Source organism: Sceloporus occidentalis, unplaced genomic scaffold (genome assembly GCF_023333645.1).
Source record: "Sceloporus occidentalis isolate IW3139 unplaced genomic scaffold, rSceOcc1.0.p SCAF_175, whole genome shotgun sequence".
Taxonomy (NCBI): domain Eukaryota; kingdom Metazoa; phylum Chordata; class Lepidosauria; order Squamata; family Phrynosomatidae; genus Sceloporus; species Sceloporus occidentalis.
In genome coordinates, this window is record NW_028317155.1 from 1,627,777 (window position 1) to 1,646,493 (window position 18,717).

The window sequence follows — 18,717 nt, forward strand, 5'->3', positions numbered from 1 at the left end:
CAATTTAGCTCAGTCATATACGGAAAAAGAGTGAGCTCTTTTAACCTCTTGTTTGCTAGATGTGTTGTTGTGCATCATAAGTAAGCTTTTCTAGCACAGAAGGGGTTAACAAAATATGTCCTGCAAGTTTCCAGTGAGGAAAGGGTAACATGGAGTAACACAATCTGTCTTGCAGGAAAGGGGTAACTGGAGCAATGCTCTGCAAGTCTCTGGTATGGAAAAAGTATTTGTACTTGTTGGCAGCTCAATCAGGGTAGATGATGAAACCAGAGAAGGTACTGTATTTGTTGGTGTTGCCGCCATGAACTTTGCCCCCATCCAGTTTCACATATACTTCGTCCCCCACATCAAGGTGCAGGATGACACTGTTGCTAGCATAGTCATAGTTCTGGTCCGCGTCCTGGGCAATGGCGCTTGCTCGAACCTGTATAGGAGACATTGAAGATGTATACATTTTGTCAAAAAAGTAATCTTATGTACCGTATTTATAGTTTGTTACGTTTACCATGTCTAAACCAGCAGTAAAGTAATGAAAAAAAAATTTAAGTTTAGTTTTTGAAGCACAGGAAATCCTGGTTATGGTTGGGGTAAAAAAATCAGAAATCATTAACGTCACAAAAGGTTATCGAGAATGCTTTAAACTGGTGCATGTTGATGCAAGGTATAAAAAGCAGCATGGAATTTAGCATGGAGCTTGCCCAAGTGCTCCAGATGTGAGCTCTAATGCAGGGCTAATGCAGAGTTGGTGCACATATAAACCAAATATCATCAAAATACGTAAACAAATGTGACAATTTGTTAACCTGGGCATTTGCAGGAGAGTTGAGCATTCCTCTTGAGTATTCATTATGAAGGACTGACCCCAGTTCACTTTTGCACCAGGAAGGGTTTAGCTGCCCCCCCACACACAATTCCTAATTAATTTGTGGCGGTTTGTCACACAAGGTTGTCAATAATTCATTGAGATGGGTGAAGGTTAAGAGTTGACTTGGCCCTTTCTCCTCACATCTATCTGTGTTTCTGGACAAAGTTTACCAGTTTTCCAACTTTTCCAAAGGTTTTTTTGCTCATTATGTGAGGTATCTCAACTGATTTTATTGTATTATAATAAACTGAACCAAACCAAGCAGATACTCACATGTTAAAACAACCACTGTATGGATAACAGTCAATCAATTGATCCTCTATCTATTTGAGACATGTGCAATAAATCCATGGCATGCAGCAGGCATTTTTAATGTGAAAAGATTTCACTAAACCCAGCCAACAACTTTCGGTGCTGTTGGGGGCTTCATGCACCCTGTTTAACGGTTTCAGTGCAGAGCTGACTGGCTGCACCATGCAGGATCCGAATATGGCATTCAGTTCATATATCACTCTGCAATTTGTCCTCATGCCAGGTCTCCCCCTCCCTCCTTGTAAACTGAATTAATCCTGGATAACAAGTCTAGATACTGTAATTTTTAGTAGCATGTGGTGTCTTGAATTTTTGAGATCAGGGCAAACCGAATTGGTGAGGCAGACACTAGCAGAGAGATATGACGTCATAATCAGCGGTGCAAACATCAAGGAAACAAAAGGTTAAAAAGTATTGTTCCACAGTTATTTTCTCCCCCAACTCTCCCAGATTTTATATTATAATGCACTACTATAGTATACATCTTAAATAAACGTATTTCCTTTTTTTCGTATCCTGTTTTACTGTACTTTCTCATTGAAAGCATTTCAGAGGGGCCTTTTAATCCTGTCTTTCTTCACTGCCTACCCATCTCTGACATCAAGACCTTTAAGGTCTTGTTTCAAGGGACCTCAGAGACCTGTTTCTCTCTTCTACCATCATTACCTCTTCCCACTCCCGCATCCAGGATTTTACCCGTGCTGCACCCCTTCTCTTGAATTCCTCTTCTTGTTCTGTCAGACTTTGTCCCTTCATGACCTTTAAAAGCTACCTCAAAACCCACTTTTTTTGAGAAGCATACAACCTTTTTTTCGAACACCAACTCATCCCCATCCAAACAGTCCTCTACTACTATTTTGCTGGGGCAGCGTGTAGATGTCTACGCGATTCGTGTAGACAACTTCCGCTGCAGCAGGAAGGAGGTGTGACTAGCAGCGGGGGTTGTCTGCGTCCATCGCACAGACTTTCCCCGGCTGTCAGAGATCAGAGTTCCCCGCACCGGGGAAGGTCTGCGCGATGGACGCAGAAAACCCCCGCTGCTAGCCACGCCTCCTTCCGGCTGCAGCGTAAGTGCGTGGGATCTACACGCTGCCCCGGCTACATGACAGGGAAGTCAGAAGCACCGGTAATTTTGGGGGGGGGCGGGGGAGTGTTTAATGGGGGGCATAAGGCATTTCTGGAGGCAGAGTGCTCTGTGAAATGCCTTTTAACCCCCTTAATGCCACTCTGCCTCCAGAAATGCCTTTTTAACCCTCTATACGCCACTCTGCCTCCTGAATGCCTTAAACCTCCCTATATGCCACTTTTCCCCATAATATGCCTTTTAACCCTCTAAATGCCAGAGTGGCATATAGGGGTATAAGGCATTTCTGGAGGCAGAGTGGCACATAGGGGGTCAAAAGGCATATCATGGGGCACAGTGGCATATAGGGTTAAAAGGCATATCATGGGGCACAGTGGCATTTAGAGGGTTAAAAGGCATATCATGGGGCACAGTGGCATATAGGGGGTATAAGGCAATTCTGGGGCAGATGTGAAAAACTGAGGGGCAGGTTGGAAAATAGAAGGACATAAAACCAAAATATTTTTCTCAATCATAGCTTTTATTAAAAAAAAATAGTTTACTGGTAAAACTTTTTTCCTATAGGGTCGTCTTATATTCAGCCTTTTTCTTTTTTTCCTGAATTAATATTCAGATTTGGGGGGTCGTCTTATAATCAGGGTCGTCTTATAATCGAGCAAATACGGTATAATGTAATGTAGATTAACACAGAGTAATACATACAATTCCATTGCCAGATAGGGGACAAATATCAATAATTATTAGAAAAATAAACAAAACAAGTGAAAACAACAGGGCAATCGAGATGTATGCATTGAGTAATATTTTGGAGAAAATCAATTTTTTTCATTGCAGGTCTCAGGGGCCCTTCTTTCTCCTTTCTTTTTATTTCTTTATTGATTTTATGATAGTATAACATACACAGAACGTGCAATAAAGAAATAATTTTGTTTGACAGAGAAAAATATCTGTACCTGGGAATTCAAAGTATTTGTCCCCAACTCTCGGGGGTTTTTCCTATCTATGAGTTTTGGTTTGAATGGGGCAACTTGCAGGATGTACATTCTGGAGCATATATTCCATGTTGATTTCATAATAACTAAGCTTCCTAATTTGAATTCCTATTATCCTTTCCTAAATACAGGTGAGATAATTCAGCTAAATAAGCTCCTATATGGTCATTTGACTAGAACCATTTAATTGCTCTAGCTGGATGCCATTTTTTTGTATTTTCCTACTTTTTGTCTTATTTTGCAGTCTGTTGGTAAACTACTGAATGGTTTATTATACATATGGTTTTTATTGCATTCAGTCATCAGGTTTAGCTTCTACTGCTAAGAACTTTGTTGCTTGGACTGATGCATCCATTCTGTTCCCCCTTGGATCCTGTGTTTGACCTTCTGCTTTTCTAGACCCTGTTTAGTCATTTTGTCTTCTCCTCTTTCCAGTTGACTGTCTAGCTATATCCTTGGCAATTGATAGAGAACTTGACCAATACCAATGAAGTAAAAGCTAGTGAAGCCTCCATTTCTGAATGAGGTTGCTCCCTATGGATACTGACAGTGAGCTATTTGTATTGAGCTTGACAGACTATGTAAAAAGAATAAGTATTCCAAATATTGTAAATTATAAATATAAGAATAAGTGCCAAATATGTTTTGGTCACCACCATATTTTATTGAACAGCAAACAAGCACATTTTGAAAATGATTAGTTTATTTTGTTTAAAACACTTCTGAAGTAGAGAAGTATATTTCACCATTCGGGACAACAATGGAAGGTGTCAATTTCACTGATTCATATTATAATTTGGGAGATAGACAATGCAACAATGCATTTCATAGTATCATTGATACTATGATCTAGTTATTACCTAGTTAATCTAAAATTAAATTCACTATAAGTCAGACTGAGATCCCAAGCAAGAATTGTTAGGACCACCATACTGATTAGTGTCCTAAATTATATCCATTCTCCTCTCCCCACCCTCACAAAGTCTTCCCGAGCCAATCAACAACAATCAACAACCTGGATTTGCAGGCTTATTTCTTCCTATTGTCAAGATGGTTGCTGGTACATCCGTAAAATGACTTGCACATGGCTTATTTGAAACATTTAGTCTTTAAACACAATCACATATGTTTATTAAGCATGCAGTTATTGTTTTCTCTTAGTTGGTCAGAACTTTTAAAGACTGAACACAAATATAGATAAGATATATGCACTAACAGTTCGGTTGCCCCATCAACAAATTAGCTATATTTGTTTAAAGTGATCTTCCAGTTGTGACTGTAGCTGTCCCTAATGCCTGAAGTCATTTGATTTTAAATGTGCAACAATCCTTTTCTCTCACAGTGTCTCCATTAATATCCCCAGTACAGATGACAGATTCACAGGTCTGTAATTAACAGACTTCTGTTTACTGTGGTATTTATGAAGCAGCACATCATGTGCATTCTTCCAATTATCTTGAACAACTCCTGTCAACACTGGTTGGTTAAAACTGTCAGTTATTGGTGACACTGGGAAACATCTATTGCTCTTTTTATTGTTTGGATAAAACCATCTGATCTTCTTGCAAAATTTTATCTGAGGAACAAGACCTCAACACGTTTTTTTTTACTTTAAATTCACCCTTACCTCCAAAAGACAAACATGAAAGAGAATAGATGAATTCAACATTGCACACTTGTCCACTTCTATTGTTTGCTACCCTTAAGCTGAACATGCTTCATTCTATTACACAGATGTAATTGATCTATATACTTTTGTCCTGGCATCCATTCTGTCTTCTCATTCCTTATAGCTATGACCTGTCAACTTGTGTAATTCTAATAATATAAAGCTTGTTGTCATAGTTTCCCAGTTTTGAGAAAATAAAGGATTGCTTATGATCTGTCCTACCACCTAACTGCTCACTTCTGTGTTTGGTCTGATTGGCAGAGCTGTTTCTTGAGCTCTTGGACTTCAGGGTAGGGTTCCTGCAGCACCTGTAGCAGCTGCCACCAGGACCAGACTGGCATGGGCGTAGGAACCGGGGAGGGACGGGGGGGACAGATCCCCCCCCAGTAACTCATGCGGGTGGGACTGATAATGAAGAAATCCCCCCCAGGGCCCCCCAATAGAAACGCCGCAAATGCGGCCCTAGAGACCAGGGCAACCGATCTTACACGGTCCGCACCTCGAGCCCTGCTACAACAAGAGCACTGCTACTTACCTGTGGGAGGGTCTTCTGTACTGCACAGAGGAAGCGGAACCCAGCAGAGTTCACGTGACATCACATCCTGCTTCCTCTGTGCAGTACCAGAGAACGCAGAGGGAGGCCGCGCCCCCTGCTGAAGTCTGTGAGAACGGCATCGAGGAGCTGCAGTGCAGGTAAGGGGGTGGGGAGGGTGTTTGAATCAGTATGCGTGATTGAGGGAATTAATCTGAATGAATGAGTATATGAATGAATGAGTGTGTGTGTGTGTGATAGCATGGATGTGTAAGTGCTGGAACCTAGGCATGATGGGACTGTGATTGCTGTTAGAAATCGCACTCCTATCATGCCAAGTCAGCCAGTACATGCTGAAACCTAGCTAGCTGTCCCCCTTATGTATTGATGCTGCCAGCAATATGGGGTCTGCACATCACTTACAGCCACCCTGTACCAGCATGTACTGGCCGCCTGGGTATGATTGGAGTGTGATTAAAAATGTGAGTTTTTATTATTATTTTTAAAGGTGGGTGGTCATTTTTTTGGTTTTGGCTAAGTGAACCTTGAATGTTTTGGTCCAGAATTTTCATTTTGGTGCATCCCTAGAATAAATAGAACTATTTCAATTTTAATTATCCTGAGTCCTGAATTTGTAGTCGCAAAACTTTCTAGGCCCAGAAATCAGTGAGAGGAAAAGTAAAGGTTTTGTATCATTTACTTTATTTTAATCTGCATATTTTATTAAAGGCCATATTTTCTCACAGTGAAAAATGAGTGTGGCCCGCGCACGTATACAATTCTGATGAAGTGGCCCACTGCAGAAAAAACTTGGACACCCCTGGGGTAGACAGTGAGAAGGGGGGGTAGGGAGAGGGTAGCTAGTGAGAAGGGGGGTAGGGAGAGGGTAGCTAGTGAGAAGGGGGGTTAGGGAGAGGGTAGCTGGTGAGAAGGGGGTAGGGAGAGTGTAGCTAGTGTAAAGGGGCGGTAGGGAGAGGGTAGCTACTGAGAAGGGGGCGATAGGGAGAGGGTAGCTAGTGAGAAGGGAGGGTAGGGAGAGGGTAGCTAGTGATAAGGGGGATAGGGAGAGGGTAGATAGTGTGAGAAGGGAGGGTAGGGAGGGGGTCGATAGTAAGAAAGTGTGAGAGGGGGGAGAGGGGGGTAGATAATGTGAGAAGGGGAGAGGGGGTAGGTAGTGTGAGAGATGGGGAGAAAGTGGGGATCTGATGGGGGAAAATGCTGTCCCCCCAGATTTTTAGGGGTTCCTACGCCCATGCAGACTGGTGACACCTAAGTGACATAGGTGGGGCCAACTGCCATTATTGCGCCATGGAAGTTGCTTTCCACAAAATTGTGTTTCAGTGGGACTTTTTGATCCAGTACAGCATATATATTCCTTATACCTAAATATTTCCAGTATAATCTAAAAGAAACCAATGTAATATATTTTATAAGCCTTGATATGTACACCAATGACATAAGCCATCTTCAGTTGCATTGGTATATTCTGGCCTAGAACTATTAGGCCTAGGACAGCAGTTCCAAGTGGGAGGCAGGGCAATACAGACCAGTTGGGGAGATCAGAGATCTCTCTTGTAACTGGCCCATTTACAATATGGGTCACTGAGCCTAGGTGGCACAGCTTCCACGGTGAACCCACCTGACTCTGCATGTCCTTAAAATGCAGCATACAAGGATAAGACATGATATCCAAGTTACTCCTATCTTGGGTTGAAGCTTGCCTTCATCAGAGGCTTATTATCAGGGCAGTGCCAATGAAATAGGGACAACCTTAGTGTATAAACTCTGCTCAGCACATACAACTAAAAAGTACTGATTTCATAGTGGTTTCATTACAAATTACCTTCCTACTGACACTTTGTATCTACCTGTGCAAAGCCCCTTATCTCGTATCCCTACAATAACCTATTAATAAATGTAACGTTAGCCTCTCAGTGCATGAGGTCCCCAGGTCCTAGGGGCCACCAAGGTTTCTTGTTGCACAAAAAGTCCATCTTAATTATATATTTTATAACACTTGTAAAAATGGGTTTATTTGGTCATTACCATAACTACACATAAGGGACAACTGCACACTGCAATGACTTATTCCAAGTCATTTAGATCCAAAACAGGAAGCATACATGGAGAGGATGCCCTGACATTACACGCTTCTAGGATCCCGCATTTTGTGTTACTCCATCCATCCTATTTTTACAATTACAGTATTTAAGTCAAACGATGAGGTCAGGGTGGTTGGGACATGTGACGTCAAAACTCTAGGATCTGGTACTAAGGTGTCTTGATATCTTGCTATCTGGTTTAAAACAAAAAAGAAACCACAGATTGTACCAGATGGAGGTCTTACAATGTCATACAGCTGCCATCATGCAGGAGTGGTAGTTTGTCTCAGCTTCCCTGCAGTCCTAGCCATAACAGATGAATAACGGATGAATGATGCAGTAGGAGAACAGTCAGATAATAAAACTTTCAAGGGTGGCATTGAGTACCTTAATATACTACCTCAAAAAGTATGGATGTTACTGTAACATTTAAATATATGCTTTTATAATTTGTATGTTTTATATTGATTTGTCACCAAGATGACCATGAACAATTCAATAGAAAAGTAAAGAATTAATACACAAGGGTTCTCTGCTGCTTTCAGTGCCACTCCTTACTAAGCAGGGTATGTATAGATGCTGTATTAACTCCTTGCTGTCTTGAATGGGTAGAAGGCAGTCTATTGTATGTCCTTGAATAGATTTGTTCATACCGATGTTGCTGATAGTGGTAACATTATCACATTTAAACTGCAAAAACAGGCAATTTACTCCACATTTGGTAGAGTAAACCAAATTACAGAGTATTGATCAGGAAATTAAAGCCCTGCTGTTCCATCCTAATAACTATTAGTTCTATTTCTTAAAGCACCAACATAATCGGGCATTTGAAGTGGAAGGACAAATACATGAGTGGTAGTTTAGATGATGAGCTGGTCGCATTATGTATTAATATCTCATAAGTTGCTTGGTAATGTGAAAATTGTTGTCGTTTTGTCAATAACACTTTAGGGAAATGAATGTGGATATCCTGTCCTTAGATGGTATTGTGTGCTAGTGCTAGTTTTTGGGTTATTTGCTGTCATTGTTGGACTATAAATCCAAGCACTCTCAAAATCAAATGGACTCTTGTTGCCCAAGCCAACTATAGAAATGGGGGCATAGTACACGTGAATGTATTAACAAACAAATCAGTGTATGCAGAAAATGTAGCAATACACATAAAAATCTACAAATATGTATACTGAGTATATATATATATTCTAAGTCCGTTGTGTCAATATTTAAAAAAAACTAAACTTTGTAGAACTAACAAATTACATACAAAGTAGCTAGAGATATATCCTGTATCTGGCATTATAAATACAATGTAAGTTACATTGCCACTTTGGGGCAAGAAGGCAAAGGAAAACCCACTATACCTACCCCCTGCATGTATTGCTCCCTAACCAAGAACATATAACGGATTTGCATATTAAAGTAGCTGTATTAACAAAGAAACATAGAATTTGAGAGTAGGTAAGAACAATTCGGCCCATCTAGTTTGCAATCATATCAGTCTTTGGTCTCATTTTAGACTAAAGATAGCCATATGCCTACCCTATGAAAATTCCTTCACTGCATTAGCCCCTACCATTTTTTAGGAGGCTGTTCCACTTATCTACCATCTTCTCAGAAAAGTAAAAAAACAAAACATGTTTTTTAATCTGTTCAGGGATTATATCAGTTATTTTTGCATTCTGTGGTTAATGCAATTTTATTTTCAGTCACGTCACTTGGTAACCAGTTGAAAATCCAGGCAATTGCCTACATAATAAGGAGAGAAATATTCCTGTTTTTTCTTGACATGCCCTTAACTTTATCAACTATTCCAGCCCTACATAAAATGCTGCCAAAGGGCTTGCTGTCTTTGCAATTCTTAATTATCAGACACAGAGCTCATAATCAGCGATATCATTAATTTTAATAAGCTTACAAGTTAATAATTTTCACTGAGTTCAGAAATGATTTTAAGTGGGTACCATAATAATGATATGGAGTTGTTGGTGAGGTCAGGTGAAGCACTATATTACGCTTTATTAACTATACATAATGAAGGATCTACTTAAATCTACTTAGTTTTTAGATCGCTTTATTGTGCAATCAGGCTGTAGTATCTTGAGAAGCAGAACTGTCATGGATTTGGTCTGATTTCAACATTAGGACATCCCTACCAAATAGTTTTACATCGGTATAAAGTATCAGCATATTTTTTGTGCCGAGAAGCTCTGGTGATACTTATTCCTGGCCAGCTGCCTTATTATAAAAAAAAGTGGATTTTCAAAATCTTGCCTGAATCATATGATTTTCTATGCAGCGCTGAAGGTTTTAATATGCACAGACTAATGCTTCACAAATCTCCCTTTCTGAGACTATCCCAAGGGATGAGCCCACATATCAACCCGTGACCCAGTCTACACATGCACATTTAATGCACATAAAAGATGATGTCTCCCAACACCGACCCCGCTACTATCTTTTCCTTTCCATGGGCACTAAAGGGTGGGTTGCTCTGGAAACCAGACGACTGGGACCTTTATGGTGTATGCCCTGCCAGATGGTCAGGTGAGAGTGTGTTCAGCCTGCACTGTGTCTAAGTGACAGCCGCACCTCTACAGCCCAATTCCCACAATGAGCTCTCTGTCTGCCTTTACCCATCACCTCCTGTTACCTCCATTTATTATGAAACAAAGCCATTTCTCTCCTGTGGAAAGTGTAACCTTTTTCCTGCACAGGGTCATCTACAGTCTGAATTTCCTTTTGTGATTAGAATATAAAAGTTAATTTCTGCTATAGAAGCAACAGAGCCAGACTGTAAAAGCTGTTCTAGCCATTCAATGCACACCAGCTCAGGGGTGATATAATATACAGCTGATATGATATGGGGAATGAAACCAGGCTGTGGTAATGATGGTGGTGGCAAGACTTCTTCTACTATTGCATCACTCTCTGGCCACCCTCACCATGCACGTAGGTTTGGAGCGTGTATATCGGCAAGGCGATGACCAATTGAAAGCTCACAGTCTAGCTTGTTATATACCGTATTTCCCCATGTATAAGATGCTCCCATGTATAAGTCGCACCTTAATTTTTGGGCCCCAAATTGGAGAAAAAATATATTATCATAAAATTCATCCTCATCATCCTCATCACTCCCATCCATTAACTGCCCCCATCAACCATAACTTGCCCTAAATTAACCCTAAAGGCCCCATTAACCATAACTGCTCCAAAATTAACCCTAAATGCCCCATTAACCATAACTGCCCCCAAATTAACCCTAAATGCCCCATTAACCATAACTGCCCCCAAATTAACCCTAAATGCCCCATTAACCATAACTGCCCCTAAATTAACCCTAAACACCCCATTAAACATAACTGCTCCTAAATTAACCCCCACCTCCCCTAACTTCCAGCAGCCCAAATATTAATTTTATACTTACTGTTAGATGAGTTGCTGTCTGAGCAGTGTGGACCTTATAAGGAAAGGGGCGGGGCCATTCGACAGTGACTGCAGGGACTGGGAGGGACTGGGAAGTAGTAACTGCAATCTACAATCTACAACCACTGTTTAAGACACACCCGGTTCTTATACCCCAAATTTTTCTCAAAAAGTGCGTCTTATACATGGGGATATACGGTAGTAAGCAAATGAATTATAAAGGGCAGGTGCTGCTTAGGGCCCTTATTTATCTGTGAATCATCATTAGTGGATTGACAGGTAAATGTGCAAGAATGGCAAAGAAGCAGCATCACATTACTTTTCTATAATGATAGTTAACATAATTGTATTGCTTGTGCATTGTATAATTCAATTAATCTCTTGTGTAGGAGACATGCCCTCTAAATGTCTTGGCTTAGGTTGTCTAAAAACATAGAACGACCTCTGGTAGCAACTACTCAATATAGATATGAGAAAGCAATAACCTTTACTTTAGTTAGGGCTGTAGAGTAACCATTTAGGGAATGTCTAGCTTTTTGGAATGCTCGTTATATTGTTCTATATTAGTAGCACAAAGTGTCACTTGTTCCATTTACTGGCATCAAGGCATGGGGCAGGATCAGTTCAGTGCCAATATATTAGAGAAATTATTATTATTATTTATTGTTTTATATACCGTCATCAAATTCCGTAGCGCTGTACAATGGGTAGACAGGACACAACAAGTAGTATGTAACATAACAAATTGACTAACAGAGACAACAGGTGAGGAGGGCCCTGCTCAAACAAGAAATCATATTCTACTTTTCTGCTTTAACATTTTTCAGCAAAAGATGGAGAGGTTCTTCAGATGCAGAGTGTTACCTAAATTATGATGATTGTTTATAGATTTATGAAGCGACATTAAATTCTGCAGCATTTTACTTGTTATGTCCTGCTTATCCATTGAACTGGATTGCTGGACTGCTTATGTTATATATTAATCACTCATAGGGTAATGTTCATTTGCTGGACATTGTCTGAGACTCCAAATCCATGGGACTTGTGGTTTGTCTAAGTGAGGCACTGGCTCACTTTTTCAGAATTGTTAAGCAATTGATCAACAAGAATCAGAATAGTTTGTATTTGATGAAGAATGAAAAAGCTGGAATGAGTAAAGGTAGGAAAATAGGATAAATAATTAAAGACTAGATGATAAAAGTGGACGGTATATAATTGGAGAATAGGATAAATATTTAAAGCCTGGATGATAAACATGGAGGTAAATAACTAGAGAATGGGAAAAACAGAGCAGATAGAGATAAACCTATGAAGATGAGTGTGATTTTAACTAGGAGAACATCAACATGTTCTGACATCAATTGTTTGTTCTATATGTAATAATGTTAGATTCCATATATATGTATAGAAATGATTTTGTACAGTATAAATGTTGTGGTACATACACCAACCTCCTTCTTGTCTGGTTGCGTCCCTGCCTTGGAACACAGACTCATTGTTCCTCACCTTGTCACATCCTTCTGACAGGGATATAAAAGATTGGAAGGCAGAATGCCAGCACCTTACCCATCTGTATCTCACCTACTAATAATGTTGTGCTGATTTCATATGACGAGAAAGCTGTTAGCGTTCCCCAAAACATAAACATTTAAAATGCCTAAAGCTAGACATTGGATTTAAAACAGTCAAGCAGAGAGAAGCATTGGTTTTCTGAGTTCTAGCATTACCCAGCAGGTCAAATCATATCATACACATATTCTAAACAATGTCTGTCGAGTATACCCCAGGGTTTGCTGAAACATTTCACTGGTCCAGAAAATTAGCAGCCTGTTACAAAAACAGATATTTACAATCTGAGTACACATACCTGGAATTTTAAAGATACGAACCCATTAATATTGTTAATGCCCCAAAAATCCTGTAATTTGACAATTGTGGTAAGCAAATTATCTTAATTAAGCACAATTTGGGTTTGAGGACAATATAAAGGTTTTCAAATGTTAAGATAGTTAAGATAGATAACTAAGATAGTTATGTATACTTGAGACAGCTGTGTTTCTCATGATCAGTAAGAAAATATTTAAAGGATATTAGGTTGTAGACCTAAAGGGCAAAAAAATAAAAATATTGATTACATATCATATATTTCACGATGCAACACAAGATCCATCGTTTATTATCTTGGCCACTGGTGATACAAAATAGTTCAATTTTACACAAGAACATATACACTGCCATTCAAAACTTTAGGGAAATCTTCCGGCACTCAGCATTACAAGCCGGCGCCGAGAATGAACAAGGAGACTCGCCGCAGAGGAGAGAGGGGCCCCTTTCTCTCTTTCGCTTTTTAAAAAAAAAAAAAAAGGGCTTGGGGCGGCAAAGTGCCGCCCCTTCAAAAGTGCCGCCTGGAGCGGTTGCCCCACTTGGCTCCATTGTCGGGCCGGCCCTGATCCAAGTTTATGTTTAAAAGGCTAATTGATCATTATGTAGGGTTGCATTGTCCACTGGGAACTTATTAGACACTGGACCCATAAGTGCCAATAGTTAAAGGATCATCACCCCACCTGCTCCAAACTACAAAACAAGAAGAGACCTCTGAGGTCCTAAATGATGTTCCCTTGGGATCTAAGCACATTTTCCAATTCTTACAGACACTGTTTATTTAATACTGCTTTTGGCAATAATGTGATTTAAAACATAATCTCTTTGTAGTTTAGGTTTGTTTTGTTGTTTATGAATGTAATACATTGTAGAATGATTTTTGTTTGCTGCACCAAATATACTGTTTATTATTTTGTAGCATTGATGGAGGCAGTTGTAGATGTTGATGGCAAAACGGCGTGCCATTTGTGTCTTTATGACGTAAGCTGCCACAAGACACCGTCAAAAAAACATAAAGCGTTAGACGTGTATGTAATATTATTGTTTTAATGTTTGCTCTGGCAGTTTAATGTATATAAATGCTCAATGGATGCATTTGAAGGACCCACTTCAGTTCTCATAATATAATATGAGGCATATATATCAGGCATATAATAGTAATAGTGAAATTGGTTTTAAAAAAAAAACATTTATGAGTTTTCAGGACACTGTTTTTATGCATACGTGCCAAAAATGTCAATAAATTCATTATTTTGAATAGACACAACAGACATTTTTTTAAAGTCATTTTTTAAAATCTATTACTCTAGGGGCAGTGCAGCCCCCTAGGGCCACTGATTTTGTGAAGTCACAGGGCAATAAAGAATGTTTTTTGTGACACAGGCTGAAAACGTAATTGGTTAATTACTTGTTAATTAGAGAAATTTTAAAACCCTGGCAGGTCAGTGGCCCTTGAGGACATGTTTGGACAGCACCATATTGACATATAATTACTGGGTGATTCAAAGCGGAATTCAATAACTCTCTGTGATCTTCTTTTGGATAGGTATTTAATTAACCTCTTCCCTTAATGATGGCCCTGTGGGGTTGTGTCTGGTTTTACCGCTGACAGGGTGAACATATATTATATTCCAATACATTGAAACTACACCCTCAGCCCATAAAAAAATATTCACCACTATTAGGGAAGCATCTCTTTTCTTTGTTCTCAGTCTCTTTCTATTTTCCAGCCTCTCTATCTCTTTGTCTCCACTGATAAAAAATAATAAATAGATGCATTGATAAATAATTAAATAAGGATAAAGGATGGCTCGCAACGCCCATACAAATTTAGAAAATAAAAATTATATTTTTTAAGAAATGTTAATTTAATGATTGGTTTGTTTAGGTGAAGAAGACAAACCACCTAGATTTTCATTAATGCGTTTAATGCTTAGTGGTTAAACCCACTCATCTGGAATCAAAGGGTTAACAGAACATGAAAAGACAAATTTTAAGATGTAGATTCAGTTTATTTGTATATATATATATATATATATATATATATATATATACACACACTCTTATATCTGGTTAGTACACCATCATATGTACATCATATATGTAATGGTATAATGATAACGGTGTACTTTTATTATGCGGTCCAAACATTAATGTGATTATTTAATCAGAGTTAGGTCTACAAACACAAGCAAAGAAAGAGCACATGTGAAATGTCCTTCTTTTGTCACTAATGCCCCTTTTCTGCCTTGATAAATGATCCCTTGGCTTTTGCCTTCTACTTCTCCACCTGCAGAGCTGACCTCTTTGGAAGCAGCAGTTGGGTTAACCCTTTCACTGCTGGCTCAACTTTAGTTGTTAACCCAGTGTTTTGCACACTTCCAGTTATTACACCTGCAGCTGAAGTGGGAAAACAGAAGAGAAAGGGAGAGAGAAGGAAAGAAAGGAAAGAAAGAGAGAGTGAGAAAGAAAGAGAGAAAGAAAGAAAGAAAGAAAGAAAGAAAGAGAAAGAAAGAAAGAAAGAAAGAAAGAAAGAAAGAAAGAAAGAAAGGAAAGAAAGAAATTCAATTGAATCTTCATCGTTTTGGAAAGTTTAGCATCCCAGTAAAAGGATGGAGGGATAGAAGGATACAGACACGGAAAGGATGTAGATCGCTGCTCCTTCCCCAATATAGAATATTCACCCATCTACAGGGTAAAAAGTGCTGGCTGTTCCTTGGCTCAGGAGTGGACTGCAAGCTTACTTAATGCAAACCCCGCATGCCATATGTATACGGGGAGGTGGAGGGTGGAATACGCTGAGTATATATATGCTGATGAGATACCTTAAACAAATAAGAGACGAATGATAATGAGCAACCAGGGATCGACAGCAGCTGTTACCTCCCCTTCCCCAAAGGATCGCACCGCTAATTCCAAAAAGCAAATAAACAGGATTCGAGTAAACTGAGCACTTCTTCATGCCACGCACAGCGTGTACCCCTTTACACGATCCCACACAACACAAAACAGCGTGTACCCCTTTACACGATCTCACACAACACGAAACAGCGTGTTGTAACAGCGAGAACAGAAGAGAAATAGACAGGAAATCTTATTGTATAATGGACATATAATAATGGACATAATATATATATATATATATATATATATATATATATATATATAAGGTATTTGTGTATCTATCTCATGAGAGGTCTGTGATCCCAGCTGGTAGACACGGGTCACTATGTGAAGTCACTTTACCAGAACCAGCTGGAAGTCGTATCCATGCGGGAATACTCCTGCATTCGTTTATCCGCTAGGGTTCAAACACATGGAGAGCGCTACGCATAGTATTTGTAGTTGTCTCGTTTTACACTCATTATTAATATAATCTTTTCATTGTGTTTTTAAGTCTGGCGACAAGATCAAAATATTTTCTAACGAATCTAATTAGGTTTGTGTGATTACCTTAATGTTTTGAGTGGGAGAAATAAAAAATATACAATCTTGGAATGTCTTTTAGCAAACAGATGACTCAAGGTTTCTGGTAAGCTTTGTAGGGTTCGATTAAGAAATCGAATTATTGTTATTTGGTGACAAGATTGAATATATATATATATATATATATATATATATATATAATTTAGAATATATCTATATATATATAGTACATATGATATTTAGAAAAAATATATAAATATAATATTTAAAAAATATATATATATAGGTACCTGTGTGTGTATATATATATATATACATGAACACACACTTGGAATATACACTGTTAAACACACAGGTGTTTTGCCCCTATAAGATCCGTAATTTGCAGCCATCTAGATGGCATAACACTGTAATTAATACGTTACTTATTGGGTACCCAGGTAATATGTGCCCAGTTAAATCGGATAAAATATTGTACTTATTATTAGGTCTTTGTCATGAAAGCGCCCATCTTACCACCTGTGGATCAGAGTTTCCTTAGATCAGACTTAAGATCCTTCAGTGCCAAGCAAATCCTGCACTGCCCATCTATGATATGTATCTGTGGCCCTTAGAAACCAGTGCGGTTGGAAATTAATTAATACATTTAGTGCAGGTACCTGTGATTTTTTTAAGAGAGAATAGCCGATTGTAAAAAGATCTAATTTTTTAGATTCCAGATTCCTTTAATATCACTCTTTACTTTACACGTATTTTCGGTCCAATGGTATTGGAACAATTATCCAAAGACTGGAGTAGATATTTGCTGTATGTGTATAGGCTAAGGCTGTTATCCAAATAAATGGTAATCGCTCATCAGCCATGGTGGCAAGAGTTAAACATATATCACTATGTAACAAACAATTTAAAGATGTATTGGTGGCACAATGCATTTAGCCAAACTAGCTTGATAATTGTCCAAGTGTGACGCATGGGGCATCATTTGAGAGGCATAGGTTAAGAGATACAGCGCTTTAATTTAGATCCAAATAACTGCATTTCCGACACTTCAATATGAAATGGAGTTAAGAATTAACAAAGTATTCATTTGTATTGCAATTCTGGTTTGTGTATATATATATATATATATATATATATATATATAATGTGTGTGTGTGTAGATTTAGATGTAAGACGTTCTAAAAAGTGACAACAGGTGTCTTACCTGGGAGTTCTTCATTAAGTCTGCCCACATACTGGTCCCGTCCCCACCTCTCATCAACACGTGGTAAGCGAAGAAGTAGATTCCCGGCAAGGGGCAGGTGAATTTACCCGTGGAGGGTTCATAGTAGTTCCCCACATTGGTAACAACATCATCAAATCGCAATACCTCGTAACCCTCGTGTGGTTTCCTCAGCCCAGCGTAGAACGCGATCTTAGGACTGTAGTAGGATGACACGTATCCACCTGGTCCCGGGCCCGGTGGTCCAGGGGGGCCAGGTCGTCCTGGTTCACCTGGAGGTCCTCTGGGTCCTTGAGGCCCAGGAGGTCCTGGAAGACCTCTTATTCCTGACTTTCCTTTTCTGGTCTGGTCTCCCTTGCCGCTCTGCAGGTGAGGAGGTGGAGGCGATATTAAGGAGAGCTCCTGGCTGGACTCTGCTCCTTGGGTCTGAGGAGTATAGGGATCACACACCATCCTACAGCTTCCCAGCATCTCATAGTGGGTGCTTGTCTTTGAACTGCTTACCAGCAAAGGAATAGCTATCAGCAATATTAGCACCATGGCCACCCCTATAGCCGCACCAATCACCCTCTTCCTGCGGCTCAGCCTGGACGCTGCCAGGGCTAGAAAGTCTTCTTCACTTTTGGAAGTAATGATGAAAACTTCTTCAGGACCAGTAAGGAGAGAAAATACCACACAGGTCTCCTTCACCAATGGTATAAGGCGGATTCAAGCTTTTTGGGGAGTCCCACCTGTTGACCACCTAACAGGCAATCAGAGCCTTTAGCGTGAATCCTTCTACAGTGATCCTAAAGTTGAGCACAAGGTAGGAAGGGTAGATAGGAGATTTCTTGTGTCCTCCTTCTGTAGTGTAGAATACTGATGAATAGCTCCAGGGCTCCTTTCTTCATGCCACTTCATATGGACATGATCCGCACAGCACCTCCTAGCTCCTGCGAAACTCTGCTCAGATGCAAGCGATAAGGGAGGTCTGGGAAGGCAAAGATGTGTGAACTGTCTTTAAGAAAATCAGAGCGACCTCTGGTGCCACTAGGAGGAGGAGAAGCTGCGAGCCGAGTTGCCTACAGGCACTGTGTCTGATCCCATCCTATCCTCTGCTAAACCGTCTCTCTATTAATTTACATGAGAAAAAGCCAGATTGGCATAGACAAGGGTACCTTTCAGGGCAAGTAGGAGGAGGGGCTGTATAATCTTCATCCAATGTTACAC

General features: G+C 39.7%; 1 protein-coding gene across 1 annotated transcript; it reads right to left on the reverse strand.

Annotated features, from left to right (window-relative positions):
- Positions 1 to 244: 244 nt before the first annotated feature.
- LOC149279042 (complement C1q-like protein 4) lies at positions 245 to 18,069 on the reverse strand. The gene is made up of 2 exons (XM_089501498.1): positions 17,491 to 18,069; positions 245 to 424 (listed from the first exon to the last, which is right to left on the reverse strand). The coding sequence occupies exons 1-2, from the start codon at positions 18,046 to 18,048 to the stop codon at positions 245 to 247; spliced, it is 738 nt and encodes a 245-aa protein (XP_089357624.1). The 5' UTR covers positions 18,049 to 18,069.
- Positions 18,070 to 18,717: the final 648 nt, after the last annotated feature.